The 15,799-nt window shown below is 39.5% G+C and overlaps 1 protein-coding gene across 6 annotated transcripts in view; it reads right to left on the minus strand.

The window, feature by feature from the left end:
- The window catches only part of hmgn3 (high mobility group nucleosomal binding domain 3), a 41,840-nt gene continuing 26,041 nt past the window's right edge, over positions 1-15,799 (minus strand). The window contains exons 3-10 of one of the 6 annotated variants that reach the window (XM_085134010.1): positions 10,879-11,026; positions 10,105-10,436; positions 8,535-8,582; positions 8,241-8,270; positions 6,305-6,355; positions 5,556-5,654; positions 5,252-5,351; positions 1-843 (exon numbers count right to left, since the gene is read on the minus strand). In XM_085134010.1, coding sequence (XP_084990136.1) covers positions 836-843; positions 5,252-5,351; positions 5,556-5,654; positions 6,305-6,355; positions 8,241-8,270; positions 8,535-8,582; positions 10,105-10,119 — 351 coding nt within the window. In that variant the 5' untranslated portion in view covers positions 10,120-10,436; positions 10,879-11,026 and the 3' untranslated portion in view covers positions 1-835. Of the gene's footprint in view, positions 844-4,564; positions 5,352-5,555; positions 5,655-6,304; positions 6,356-8,240; positions 8,271-8,534; positions 8,583-10,104; positions 10,437-10,878; positions 11,027-15,799 lie in introns of those variants that run through there. The other 5 variants (XR_014869579.1, XR_014869580.1, XM_085134012.1 and 2 more) reach the window with 5 other exon arrangements.

A 15,799-nucleotide genomic window follows, 5' to 3' on the forward strand; every position in this document is an offset into this window, starting at 1 on the left:
AGACATCAACTTTTTCTTTTATTTCAAAATATTCTCCCAACAGGATGAAACTCAGAGAAGCCCAGAGGGTCCAAAGCCAATAGAGCCGTCTAGAACAGAAGCACCACTCATTATTGCTATGTCACTCTGCTGCAGGACAAGGCGTTCAGGGGAGAGAGAAAAAGAAAGAAAGAAAGGAAAGGAAAGGGGGAGGAAACAAAGTCAAGCACAGAGACTCACAAACACATTCACTCCAGTATACACATACAAAAGGAGCTATGTGAAACACAGTGGTGGTGACTAAAAAGTAAGATTTTTAAAAAGCTGCAGATGTTCTCCATGGTGACTGTGGAACTGGTTTTTTTGTGGCTCTGCAACCAAACTGTTGATGTGCTCACCTTAGCCGTAAGGGGGTTACATCATGGTGTGATTGCAGGCAAAGTGCCAGTAAGTGATGTATTATAGAGAAGCATAACTACGAACGAAGGTAGAGCCGGTTTATAGATTTAAAAAAAGTCTTGTTTACAGCTCCTCTCGGGCAAAACAAAGAACATCTGCAGCTGTCTGATAAAAACCACTTCATTCTGCCTTTCTGCTTCTAAGAGGCATACAGTATAGCAATACAGAATGCTGGGGGGAGAATGGAGCAAAAACAGGAGGTGGGGGAAGGAGTGCGAAGATACGGGAGGTGGGGCTGCTGGTTGTCCATCTCTACTATCACAAGTCTAAAAAAAATTCAGCATGGTACAAAATCGTCAGTAAAAAAAGATGCTTTGCTGCCATGGAGTCAGAGGGGGCGAGTCGATGGACGCGCCCGTGCCTTTACGCCTTCTCCTCGGTCGCCTCTTCTGCTGCTTCAGTTACCTGGAGGTGAAAAACACACATGCAGGTGTAGCCATTATTTACCCCAGGAGACGTAAGAGGGCCAATGAGGTACACGGAGGGGAAAACACAACCAGTAAGTTGTAACCAACAGCGAGAGATTTATTACTTGAACAAGACTGTGGTCAGGGTCGTCCACAAAGCTGCAGGCTGAAACATGCTGGTCGAGTAATAAAGCTTCAGCCTTTTCAGACCCTTGTTTGTCTGCATGCAACTTGGAAAAAGTCAAAGTTGAGGTCTGCCGATGCTTTGCAGGCAACCCTTCAAACAGTGTAGATCCAATCTTATTTTGCATAAAGATCACTTAATGTTTTGGTTTATTGTCTGTAGAGTAAAAGGCTTTTCAAATGAGTTAAATGGATGGTTTTGCTAACAACTACAGGGAGTTATAGGGATGCTTGTCTGTGTAGAAATTTTAGGCTTATAAATATTTTAAAAGTTGAGCTAATGTGTTTTTTCACACCTTTATTAGATAGTTTTCACTGAAGAGAAGACAGAGAGCAGGTAGGACATGCACCAAAGCAGCTCGGGTCAAAAGCAAACCCGATGCCGCTTTGGCCTGGCAGCATTTGGTTGCCGCCCCAACCACTGAGCTAAATCAGCACCTGATTTATTTCACTTTTGTCGTATCGTTTCCTCGTTTTCTGCTGGGGATGCCAATAACTAGTTGCTATTTTAGTCTTCTTGCATTTTGTCAAACTGTCTTTAAACATTGAGTGTAGCAAAGGATAAACATCAGGTCACATCTTGGGTGTGAGACTGCGCTAAGTCTGTAAAATAAACTAAACTCTTACCTAGAAGTCTTGTTTGATTCTTTACATTCAGTCTAGCGCATGTCTTTTTAGGTCTTTACCAGTCTATCAGCATAAACATTTATGACAACCAACAAATGAAAATTTAAAAAGTAAAGAACAGACGGCAGGAACACGGTTTGCCCAGCTATTAGCACTCTGCAACTGCCAAGTTGGCAACAAATGTTTGGAACCCCACAAACACAACAAACGGCAGAGTTGAGCAGAGTGTAAACGAGTAAATAAATAACTACAGATAAGGGGTGGGTGATATTTCCTCAAATTTTCAAGAAAATTTATAATGATGATATTTCTGACGACAGAGAAAAAACAACACTGAACTACATTTTATTGATGCTTGCAGACGGCTGCGTTTCTACATTTTCCATCCTTTGTATCCGATGAGCCGTTGGCACTGATGGCACACTTCCTAGTTTGAAGTATTTAAACAACGTGCCTAAGTAGTTTCCTCACCGGACATTTTAAGTATAAAATAATTGCGTAACGCTTTACTTTAACAATAACTAAAAATAAATTACGTAATAAAAATGTTAAATATTTTCTCCATTGTATCTTGAACGAAGCTTTTTATTAGCTCCGTACAGTAATTTCCACCCATCGTTTGCTTTTCCTCTCATACGGAGTGCAGCTAGCATTACTTGCTGGAGTCATTTATGACAAGATAAGCAAGATATTGTGATATGACATTTTTCTACTACATAATAATAATACTACGGGATTATTGTGGATGTTGCTAAATGCCGCAGCCCTACTACTCATGACAAATTATATATTTCATGTATCCTAAAGAAAAAATATTTTGACTTATTTATCATGATTTTTATCTCAGACTTTTAAATGACCAAATATTGGTATCAGTATTGGTCTTAAAAATACTTTATTGGTCAAGCTGTAATGCTGTACCACTCACTTTTCTTAGACTGCACTTCTTAAATGTAGCCTATTAGTGCTTATACTGACAAAAAGTTACAGATGGGAGGAACTAGGGATCAATCTACCAACCTCCCGATCAGTAAACAGTCTATTCCAGCACTTGAATCAAGGCCATCTATGAGCTCGACACAACTTTTATCACTATATGCTGAATATTAAGCCAGAAGTAGCAGGTGGTTGGCTAGAAATGAACTACAGTCAGGAGATAGCTTAGCTTAGCTTAGCATAAAAGCCACATACAGAAATAAAATTAGCCTGGCTCCATCCAAAGTTGTCAAGATTCACCTGAACACACCAACAAGCTACTTCTATGGGCATTCAGACTTTAAAGGGGTTTAAACATCCACTTTGCAGCTTTGAACTTTTCATGACATCTCCCAACAAAGGTGCATATGAGTACACAAACTGCTCTATCCAGGCAGAACATCACCTTAAACCACATGGAGTATTTCTGGTAGGGTAGATGCATCTGAAGCTGACTGTTTCCTGCTGTGGTTTACATGTCAGAAAGAAGAACTGTCAGAAATACCCCAGCCTGATTCTTCCCATTGTTCATGTGTAAAAATGGCTTATGCTAAGCTAACCCTGGCTTAATTTGTACTGTACAGACACACAGAGAAAGTGCTATAATTTTTTTTTTCATAAGGTAAAAGCAACTTATTTATCCAAATGTCAGGCTCTTTCTTTAATGGCTCAATTTATTTCCCCAACAAAACACCACATTTATTCACTTACTGCCAGCAGTGGCTGATTTCTATTTATGGACCTCTCAAACCTCCAGTAAATAAAAGCAGAACTATCAGTACTGCGATTCGACCGAAGTCAACCTTCAATAAGAAATTTACAAAGTCAGGCAGGTCGGTGTTCATGAGTTTCAAGGTAACATATGACCTCATTTGCCAATGAGTAGCTTCAAGCTTCAAGCTCAACTCATCACTCGTTTTTTTCAAGCTAAAATTTTGCAGCGGCACAATTATTTTATCTTACTTACTTTTTACATTCTCTCCTGACTTAGCAATACTTTTGTTGCGATCTCCTCTGAGAGCTAAGTTCAGCACAGCCAGGTTTTCTTTGTGTTAGTTGGTTTGACCAAACCTAACACCCTCAGAGGCAACAGGTACCACAATAGTGGTTAACAACTTTTTTTGTTAACTCAGGCACATCAGACAAGTCAGTTGACTGAGCACCGATTATAAAACAGTGCAATGCAACACTGTACCAAACAAGACGACAGTGGTGCTGAGAAAAAGGATCATTTTGGGAATCGGTGATCATCACAAGCGCACAGAGCAGAAACATAATCCTACCTGGCACTCTCGCTGTGCTGTTGTTGGTTAGAAACGTAACAACTGCACATCACAGCTCTGATGTTTTTAAATGAATACTTTTAAACAAAGGTCAGGGTACAGTCTGTTTAGTCTGTGCCATAACCTAATGTAGAAGATATGAAAATCACTTTATATTAAAATCAAATTTACTGTATTCATCTAAAACTGTCAATAAACAACCTGCAAATGTACTGATTTGTTATAGTTTTGTATTTTGTATATTACTTTTTATTTTTATTTCATTTTGATTTCCAGAGTGCGTTCTTTTTTTTGTTTCAGTTGAGTTTTTAATGCTTAGTTTTAGTTTAATTTTTGTTAATTAAGTTGGAGTGTCTTAAATTTTTATTAAAATTATTTTATGTTTTGACTCACAGTCTTGTGGACATCCAGTAAACATGTTCATCAAAGCCTCGTCAGGTGAGTTTCAATAATATTTTTGCTAAAGAAACAAATACTACATTTAAGAATATTTTCTCTATATTTTTTTTGTTAGTTTTCCAACTTTACAAAATTTAGTTTTCATTAGTTTTAATTTTTTTGGTCAACTAAAATGTTTTTTAATGTTTCTAATCTACAATAGTTTTAATTAGTTATAATCATTTTGGAAATGCAGTTGATCGGTTTTCTCACCTGGGTTCTAGTTGCAGCACAAAGAAGAATTAGCAGCAGGTTAGAGCCAAGCATAAAAACATTCATACATTTTATGCATCACCAGCTGAATGCATGCAAACTCCAGTGACACCGTGACGCCCAGTTTGGGCTGCTGAAGCTGAGCTTCACGGTGGTGTTAGTAAGATATTGCTCAACAGCTTGCATACAAAATATACTCCTCAAGCAGATATTTGTACTGAGAAGTGTACTGAAAATCTGAACATAAACGTTATGAGTTTAGAAAAAGCAAACACGGTAATGTTGCCGAGTAAAAAGAAAGTCACTAGTGACAGAAGTGACACAGAAAACTCTGCCTAAAAGCTAAACATAGCTCGGTAACCCGTTAATCTCACCTCCCACTACACCCCTCTGGTCAATAGTGGAGTCAGCTGTTCGTGAACCAGAGCACATTTCACATTGCAGCTCTGTGAGCAGCAGCTAACCTTCCTGCTAATGGAAAAAGTTGTGTCAGACCCACTTCACTGCACACAGAGAGCAAGCGGGACCTCCTTACTTCTTCATTGTGTTTCCCAAACACTCTAATAAACACAGCACTGCAAAGCACAGCGAGTAAATGTTTTCCCTGTTAGCGCAGACGCGACTATTAGCAGCACGTTAGTGTCCAAGCACACATACCAAAGACCAGTTAGAGACACTCGACCATACCCTTAACTCTGACTGTCTCACTCTGTCCTCTCACTGACATCATGGAGGGAGCCGTGCTTCTGATGGAAGACACACTGACAGACGGACGAGACACATAGATCTGTGTGTGTGTGTGTTTATGTGTGAGGGTATATCCATGTGAGCAAAAACAGACGTGTGGCGTATTTGTTGTAATTAACACATGTTCGTTTGTACACAAATTGACAGGATAAGGAAATAAAGATTATTATTTTTAGAACTGAATATAATTTTCCTACATTTTATTTAAAAATGACATCATGTTTTTATTTTCCCCTCCTCGTACCTCATTGGCCTTGGTGTCTCCATTCTGGGCAGGACCGTCTTCCTTCTTCCCCTTGGCGCCACCTTTCTTTGCCTTTGCCCCCTTATCATCTACCACCTTCTGCACAGAACAAGTGAGAATAACATAATGTGCATATAATGATAATTATAGTAACATTTTCTAAATCAGCATTGCAAAAGCTTCACAAGGGCAGCAATGAGTCAATACACAGTGGTTACAGTTAAAAAATCAAACTTGACTAAAACCAGGAAAGGACTTCTCTTATATTGTATCTTAAATGGTTCAGAAAACGACCTTTCCAGAGCTTTGGGGTGTTAATGCTCTATCCCCTTCAGGCTACAGCCAGGCCCCTGGAGCACACAAAGGATCTGCCCAAGGATCTCAAGGCAAGTACTAAGATGTCATCTCAGAGCAACGCCGTGAAGTAACCAATATAATCTTCCAAAATATACTGGGAGTTAATATAAATAAGGTTAAAGCTAGAGTGATGTGATTCTGTAAAAACTCAGTAACAGTACAGTAATGTACACAAGTCTTGAGCTACCCCCCATTTCTTTGTTTTCAAGTAAAAAATAGCCTGAGTTATTGCATACATACTCATCACAGTTAAGCCTGTTTTCAGTTTGTGTTTTGTTTTTACAATCCAGCAGCTTTGAACATTCATATAAATATTATATATTATTATTATATAATATTTGCAAATTATTACAAGTAATTTCGTGTGTGTTTGTGTGTGTAATCTGTTTCACCTTGACGACAGTTTTCTTAGGCTTGGCCTCAGGCTTGGGTGGAGCAGGTCTCTGAAAATTACAATAAATAAATAAATCCTGTCAGACCTGATTCATGGTTCAGAGTTTATGAAGAAATGTTGCTCTTATCTATATTATCTAGAGTTCTCTTTTCTCTTTACACTTTGAAAGCAGTTTCAGCTACTTTACTGTACAGATTTATTCACTGAGATTAACCCAAAGCCTGCTGACTGAAATGTCTGCACTTGATCTTACTGTAGCCCAAATATTGATAATGATTAAGTACTTGCACCATATTTCATAACCCATGGGCTTTCATCATATTCCCATGCGTTTTAAATATCAGATGCGGGCTGACCTAAGACCACTGTGCAATGATTATATCAGATGGGAGCAAAGATGGCTGCTGCGTGTGGACCATGTTACCCTGAAGCCACAAGCTACAGTAACGCTGCTGTGATGAAATGAAATCATGTGATTTACTCTCACAATATCTCTGTTTTGCTCAAGAAATGTCTGACACAGCACATGTGATCTAAAATAAAAAGGCTTGAATTAAGACAAACTGTGCTGAAGAGGGTCAATCCTGCTAGTAACAAATTGCCTAAAGATACAATTTAAAAAGTAAAGCTACAGCTAAGAAATTGTTTGCTAAGGTGACTTAGAGTTGAAAATAAAAGGATAAGAGGCACTTTAACTGTAGCTAAACCTCAGTCTACTTGGCGTTAGCTTGAATGAGGCACGCACAACTTGTAGTGTAGACAAACCAACCTTGTGGCTACACAGACATGGTCTCACATACCCTTTTTTTTTTTAAAAAAAAGAACTTACACCATACATTTTTTTGGTGCAAGTAGTTAATTTGTACCTTTGGACAAGCCTAGGTATAGCCTAGCATAAAGACTGGTAGCCAGTCTTTATGCTACCTAAGCTAAGCCAAGCTAACTGCTAGCATATCTAGCATACAGAAATGAGAGATGAAAGTGATAAAGATTTCCCATAAAACCCTTAGCAAGAATTACATAGGCTCAAAATGTCAAACTAATGTTTAAATCAAGGGTGTCAAACTTACAGAGAAGAACCAGCCCCTCAAAAGCTATTAAATGACTCTGTAAAGTGTGAAAGAGGCAAAGAATGCATTAATAACTCAGGTTTTTTCTCTATTTTCTTGGTGCTGAGACAATTTTTCAAAGCCAAAAACTATGTCTAGATGTTGACAGGTTGCTTGAATCAGAAAGAATTAAATTGTGGCCTTTAACGAACAACTGCTATCTACAAATTGTGTTGCACATGTAATTAGAGGAGACTGACTACATATGGCAAAAAGAGATTTTGTTCAAATGAAAGAATTAAAGAGAATTCAGGCTGTTCTTCGCCAGTTTGATACCCATGATTTCAATAGCACATGCAAATAGACGGGGTAAAAAGACCCAGCACCGGTGGATCTAACATGCTAAGTACGCACACACAAACACAATGACTGCACGGCAGGGCTGCTAGACCACATAAAAATAACACTATATTTCAGATGTTTTAAAATGCCATTCACAATCAATAGCTTAATACAAATTAGGCATAACGTCATCAAGGAAAATACTTATTTTCATCCACATGATTACAGAATTTATAACGCCACTGGTGGCAGTCATGCAGCCCTGAACATCAACAAGTTGTGCAACATACAACACTGAGAATGGGCAAAGACAACAGAGAGTAGACATGCATACCAAGCCAGGAGCCAGTCCTCTGGGAGCACATTTATGGAGCTCTTTTAAATGGCGATTGCATTGATGAAATCCATAAAGGTCGAGAGGACTTTACTCTGAGCCTTGGTAATGTGACATGTTTTAGCCTGGCGGGATGAGGGGTTGACACTGAGAGGAAAGAGTGGACAGTGACAGAGGTGAAGACAGAGAGAGGGGAGAGTGAAACTTACCGCTGACAATCTCTCTGACCTTCTGGTGGGCTACCGGAGCAACAAATGATCAACAAGAAAGAGAAAGCGAGGGAGAGACAGTGACAGAGAGAGAGAGAAAGAGATATCAGTTGTACCTTTGCCAACTGCTCTCGAGACGATCTACTTGGTGACTGTTACACGTGTCCTAATCATTAACTCCTCATGTGAGTATTGTTTCACTCATACACAGTCCACACAGCACGCGGAAACACCGCCACGCACAAACACACACACGGCACACACACACGGCACACACACTCACAAAGCATCTACCTGTTTTGTGACTTTGGGGGCCTCCTTGCCCTCAGGAGCCTCTGGAGACTACAGGAAATAAAATTAACATATAAAAAAAGTTCAAATTTAATTTTTCTCATGCACAAGTGAATTATCTCTGAACCAAAACAGAGATTCCAGGATGTCTTCATGGAAATATCACTTACTACTCATGGTATAACACATCTGTAACAATAGCTGAAACAATTAGCATGTTTTTGATTACTTACAAAAAAAAGAATCCTCAGATATTATTTACATCATAATGTTTGAGGATTTTATGATGGAGGAGGGTTTTTCTCATTCTGGCCGAATGACAAGAAGAATGTAATCACAATTAAGTTGAATCCTTCTTAAGAAAAGGATTCAAATAATTTCCCCTAGAAATCAATGGTCTTAAAAAAAATAAAGCCACTGTTTAATGTTTCACATAATCAAAGCACAATTTCCATCACACGTGACCAAAATCACATTATGTGATGATGATATATGATGATGCCACAATCTCTCTGGTTAATTCCTTTTTTTTAATGGAGGCATCATGCTTACGTGCAAAAAAAAAGAAGAAGAAGAAGAAGAATGGACCATAAACATCGATTCACTCGGGGGAGGGCGCGTATTAACTAACAACACGGGCGTCATTTGTTGCTCCTAATGGACACTGTATTTCCCGGCTCCAGGTAGGCAGGGACGGCGCACGAGAGAAGCGCGCCCACTCCCACCATGAAAAAAAAACCCCGAAAAAAAAATATTGGTTTAGCTCGCAGGTTGACATTCACATTATTTGCATCATTTGCATGTGGGCGACCTCCGCCCCTAGAGGCCCCCCATTCTCTGTCCTCAAAGGCGAATCTGCGAGGACAATAGCCGTTTTTTTAGGTGACAGAAAAGCCAATTTCCATGTATGCGCTGATACAATGCACAGGAGCTTGTCGTGCAGTCCTGTTCAGTAAGAGCCACGGCCTCTTTTCACACAGCGGCGATTGTCCCTGATCCTTCCCCCCCTTTATTCCTTTCTCTTCATGGGGCTAAGGGTTTGTTCATTCTGCGTGGCGCCTGCCATATTCATCACCACCCGGAGAACCAAAATTAGACAGGGAGGTGGAGGGCTTTTATTTTATTTCTTTATTTAATATTACATATATCACGCATTATTAGCAATCTACAAGTCTTCTATATGAGTGAAATGCGCCCAGAAGAATGATCACAGCGCACGTCTCCAACAGCATTTACGCGTCCATCCATCCAGCGGCTCTAACATTCACCGGTGCGCACTGTGGACAGGGAAGTGGCAGGAGGGAAAACGACCACAAGAACGGCCATTGGGATGAACACGAGGGCATTTATAATGAAAAAAGCCCCAAAATGTCGCATATAAAATATCCGTTATTAATAAGTGGGTGTTTAACGCCTACGCGTGAAAGGCTGCAGTCGAAAAGACGTTTCCTCAAACTTTGGCATCACCTCACCTGCCTCGACGTCGCCACAAAATATTATTCCCATTTTTCCTCGATTGCATGAGCTCGAAAAAACTACAGTGAAGTGTGCTGCACGCAGGGACGACACTCACCTTTCTCTTCGGCATTTTATGCGTCAATAATTCTCCACCGAGCAAAATAAAGGTCAAAGCCAAAGGGCCAAGATAGGTGAATTTGAACTACCTCGAAATACGGGATCAATATCTAAGCACCTTCGATAATATGTTGATTATATGCACTCCCCCAAAACTTACACCTTCTGCAGCCATTGGGCAGAGAAGTCAAAATCCACTCCTGTGCTGACTCCTGATTGGATCGTCTCGTCTCTATGTAAATAAGAGGGTCGCGGGCATTGGTCGAAATTTACCAGAGTCTCCCAACGATTGGCTACGCGCTCTTTGTGCGCAGATCCCTCCCGGTGAATCTGGGTAATGTAGGATGGGATAGAGAGAATGTTGTAAATAAAATACAAAGGACCAGAAAAAATGGGCACAATGGCACAATGTCAGCCACAGGCGAGAGCCAGAAAAGCTGGAAGGTACTGTGTCTTGTAGGGGGTTCCCTGCTACAGAGAACTAGAGAAATCATACACAACGATTCTGCAAAAAGGTTGTCACATTCCCTTCAGGAACGTGGCGGTCTGTAAAACGATGCAATACGGGGGGTGGGGGGGTGTACTGTGTTAGATTTCAGCGTGTCAGACGGGGTTACGAATATTGTGCACAAGTGCTTTTTTTTGCATTTTTGCAGTATTTGCATCCTAGAAATAAAGTCAGAATTAAATCAAGTAGCAGATCACAAAACAAAATCTGTCATTCGTGTGTACAGTACAATTTTTAACATAACATACCTTTGAATTTAATTACCTCTTGGGAAGTTTTAGGACCCTTGTAGTCAGGCAAAGGATTCACTTGCAATCCCAGCTTTCCATCTGGTCAGCCTTGGTTGCCCCAAGTGAACTCAGATGACCCAAAACTGCCCTCCCGATAAGCCAAATTGCGCACTCATCATGACCTGAAGGACAAAATGAACCCAAGGTAGATATCTGTGCTTAGGTATAACAGTGTGACAGTGGAGGCACCATCAAGAATACAACTGTGTTCAGAATTTCAATTTCATTTATATATTTAAACATTTCTATAGCACCAAATCACAATGACAGTTTCCTTAAAATGCTTTATATTGTAAGATAAAGACAATAATACAGATAAATCCCCATAATAAGACGACCAAGAGCCTTGGTGACAGTGGGAAGGAAAAACCCATTTTCAACAGGAAGAATCTCCTTTGCTTAATCAGGATGGATTGATGGATGAATGACCCTTATAAAAACTACACATTTTGTGCAACTACATGCAGATGATTTGAACACAGAGAAAAACATTTGAACAATTCAGTAGAAATTATTTATTAATTGTCATTAGACTTTTTTACTAGCGGTGGCTTATAATAGATTTATTTATTTATTCTAGGAGCCATGACACTTTGTTCTTTTGCCTGCTTTCTTCTTATGGACAAAATAAACCAGAAGAACAAACACCTATCGCCTGGAATGAACTTCTTTTTGATTGCATGCATCACATCCTCTTAGTACATCGGCAAGTACTGGAAAAAATGCCATTCACATTTTCTAAGAGGCCAAGGTGCTACCTTCAAGCAGCTCAAATAAAGAAGAAAAAACATTTCGTTCAGCCATCCAGTCAAAGAAGTCAACCAAATACTCAGGATAGAAGGTGTCAGTTCATTTATTTTCACTAACTTTCTGTTTCTACTCCAAATCTGAGCTAAATCTCGTGATGTTCTAAATTACGCCGCTACAAGGAGTTTAATTTTCTATTAAAGCTTTAAAACAGGTTTTTAACTGTTTAGTGTTCCCATGAGTCAATTTTAAAAACAATAAACATCCAGAACTTACAAAGCAACTGTTTTCAGCATATTCTACAATATACAACTGCACATATTGCACTGTTTTGACACACAATAGCCATAAAAAAAACTGCACAGAAATCAACAAAAGGCACATTCTTGTTCGACATAACAACAGACAGAGAAACGCACAGAGAAACCAGTTTTACAATAGGCAGAGCTTTCCTGCCCTAAACAAGCCAACAAACAAAACCCCTGATTTCTACACAGGTATGAACGCACAACCGCTGTAGAAGCCAACCAACCCAGAACCAGCTTGATGGGAGCTGTAGTGTCCCCACATAGATTGACACAGTCAGCTCAACGGAAGAAAAGAAAATCACAATGGGGCGCATCTACAAGCTTATATATACAGACAGAGAGTTTTTAAAAAATCAAGGAAAAACCTGAACCCACAAGGCCACGAGGTGAAAGATGACACAAGTGTGAATCATCAATATGCTGCACAGGCTTGTACGGGCACCATTTGAACTATTTCCAATAATCTGCCACTGATGTGAACGCAAAAGATGCAAAAGATGCAAAACAAATACATTGTCTAAAAGGTTAAATTAATAGAATGGAACCATGTTTGTGTAAGTTAACGTAAAGAGAGAGAGTTGTGTTCACAGCAGGCCAGTGAGATTTTGCAAATTTTGTGTTCAGCCTTCAGCCAATACAAAATAGTTTAGGTTTTAAAGTTCACTGTATTTAATGAGTTTCACTTCTGCTTAAATATCCAGCCAGTGGGGCAAACATGGTTACTTTGTTTCTCTTTTTTATTCATTGAATCACTGATTTCTTACTTCCTGGTGAATTCTTTCACCTCTGCTGGTCAAAACTAATCCATGTTCCACACTGAACTTTTGAAAATGCCCTATATACACTAAATCATGCGTATCATGGATGTTTTCTCCAGGTACTCCAGCTTCCTCGCAAAGACAGCCTGGAGACCTGTCCATGTTGTATCCTGCCTTTGACACTATGACAGCTGTGATAGGCTCCAGACCCCTGAATTGGGTAAATGGAAAAAAATGGATAGATAGGCTGTATTAAAAAGAAAGATTAGGCCTTTAGAGCATGCTAACATCTCTATAAGGCTGTTCAAAGAGATGAACAACTTATTAATGTATCAGGCTAAGTGCCTATAGTCTGATAAAATAATGCTCACATGCCGATGTTTAACAAATATAATGTTTATTCATAGTCTGTATCTAAAAGATGGAAATTGAAAACATGGCGTCACCCGTTGGTCTGAAAGTTTTGCTTTGGAAATCTGAAGCTGAGTATTTTGATATCGTCATCCCGCCTTTTTTGAAACCAGACATTGTGAGTGAGGCGTTGATCTAACTGACAAACTGAGGACAGCTCACGTTTATAAGTTAGCAACATGCAATAAAAGCCTGACAGCCCCAGTTTGTCAGCCCTTCTTGTAATGATGGAGAGATAATGTACAAAACCAGTATGATTGTTTTATTTCATAAGACTTTAAGCTTGAAACTGGGAACATAAACCTATTGCAAAATGTTTACCTGAGGTCATGGTTTATGGCAGCACAGGGTCATTTGCCTCTAGATTTCCACAAGTACAGCGCCTCTGAGTGACGTAATGAATGCACGATCTGATATCCTCGTGTTGGTGTTGTTCCCAGATCATCATACTAAAGGTTGTTCCAGGATCAACATTGCAAGTGACCAATCAGAATGTTGTGATGTCATACTTTTGCGACTTCGGGAAAAACCGGCGTAAAACAATAAACTGTACTTAAGCTGCGAGAAACCGCCTTTGTCCGCCGATCAACAGACCCTGACCCTGACCCTAACCCTTTAATAAACGCTAAGCAGAACTGATATTGTCCTTGCAACATTGGAATTCCATAAATGCACGAATGGGTTGGTGTGCAAAAGAATAACGTCACAATAATGTGATTGGTCACTTGCAATGTTGAACCTGGAACAACATTTTCATGATGATCTGGGAACAACACCAACACGACGATATCAGATCATCCGTAATGAACACTCAAAAGTTGGTATAGACATTAAACACAAGTGATATTACTATTGCTCTGATAAATTTAAATCAAGCAGAACCAAGCTCATTCCTTTTAAGCTATATTAAGTCATAATAGAGGACATGTTCAGCCTGATCTTTAGTTTGGTTGATGGGGGTGGAGCAGTGGTTAACATTGTTTTCTCATAGCAAGAAGGCTTGAATGGCTTGAAAGGCTTAGTTACCAGCTGGGGCCTTTCTGTGTGAAGTTTGCATGTTCTTCCTGTGCCTGCGTGGACTCCCTCCGGGTACTGTAGCTTCCACACATAGTCCAAACTGGCCATAGGTGTGAATGTGGGCAGAAAAGATTGTATGTTTCTCCATTAGCCCTGTGATGGCTTCATGGGTCTAGATATTAAGACTGTTTGTCATTGTGATCGTAACATCTTTGTCTGCGCTCGCTGATAAAATATCTAAGATCTACAGCTGGATGACAAGTTAAAGTATAAATCAGCACAAATATTTAACCTCATATGGAACCATTGTCCTTTCTTATCCTGCAATTTGTCCCCTGCGTTTCCTCCTGCTTTAGCCCACTTTGAACAAGAACTAGAAAAGAAGGAGAATCCACGCCTGCACAGGGAAAACATGCAAACTCCCCACAGAAAGGCCTCGGCTTTTCCAAGAGCTGTCTTGCTGTGAGGCAGCCGTGTAAACAACTTCCCCACTATACCACCCCTGGGAACATTAGACAACAAAAGCTGAACTTTATGTACCCATGAAGCTTTTAATCATCCCACATGATGATAAAAGAAAAAAAGGAAGTCTTCCACTTTTTCTTAAATTCCGGTTTCTTTGGGCTGTGCTCAGGGCTAAATATCAAATTATGTTATCAGTTAAGAAGGTCAGTGTGTTCCTTTTATACAAATAAAGGCACAGTTTATCAAATTAATACAATATGGGTTAACGTTATCCCCACACTCCTCTGACAGATTAAACACACCGTGTCTGTGTCTGATTAAAATTTGGGTTCATTCATTGTGCTATTCCAAATGAGAAGGGAAATGGAATGACTCGCTGAAGCAGTACACATCAGTAAAAGAGCCGAGGCTGCCTCTGCAGACACGGAAGTGCTCGTCAGCAAGTCAGAAATAGTCTCGCTCTCACCACGCAGTGACATTATTGAGATGCCATATTTCGTTGTAGAGAATGTGAAGAAAGCCAGACCCAGGCCCAAATACACCTGCATGTAGGCAGGACGTGACTGACACCTTGTGGACAATCGTTTGCATGATTATTATAGATGAATACTGAATTACAGAGGATTGAAAGTCATTTTAATATGTGCACCGCATACAAGCCCAATTCCATCCACTGAAACCTTTTTCTAATAATCTCTGTAATAATAGCAAAGAAACGCTTCATATTTATTTTTCCCACTTTCTTCTTCTGCAAGGAAATTTGATTGCACATTCTGAAAACATTCACAATTAATAAGCTATCTGCTTTTAAAAATGATGATCAGGAACCTAAGATCTCATATCTGATATGTGTCACGGACTCTAGTGTAAGTCCAAGGACAGCAACACAGACTCCTTAAGCTTGAACTGTAACACATGAAGCCATAAAGAAAACACAATGAAAGTTGAACATGAAGCACTTTCATTAGTTCATACAAAATTTTCAGTAAAAATAAAATAAAATGAAATAAAATGAAATAAAATGAAATAAAATTAAACAAAATAAAATAAAATAAAATAAAATAAAATAAAACAAAATAAAAAGGTGTTGTATGGCAGTATGGCATGCCAGGGTGCCTGTCAGGTAGAGAGGCTCTAAGATCGATGAAGATTCAGATGAAACTTCAAGAGGTGACTCGTTTAAAACGAC

Source organism: Neolamprologus multifasciatus, chromosome 15 (genome assembly GCF_963576455.1).
Source record: "Neolamprologus multifasciatus chromosome 15, fNeoMul1.2, whole genome shotgun sequence".
In the NCBI taxonomy this organism is placed as follows: Eukaryota; Metazoa; Chordata; class Actinopteri; order Cichliformes; family Cichlidae; genus Neolamprologus; species Neolamprologus multifasciatus.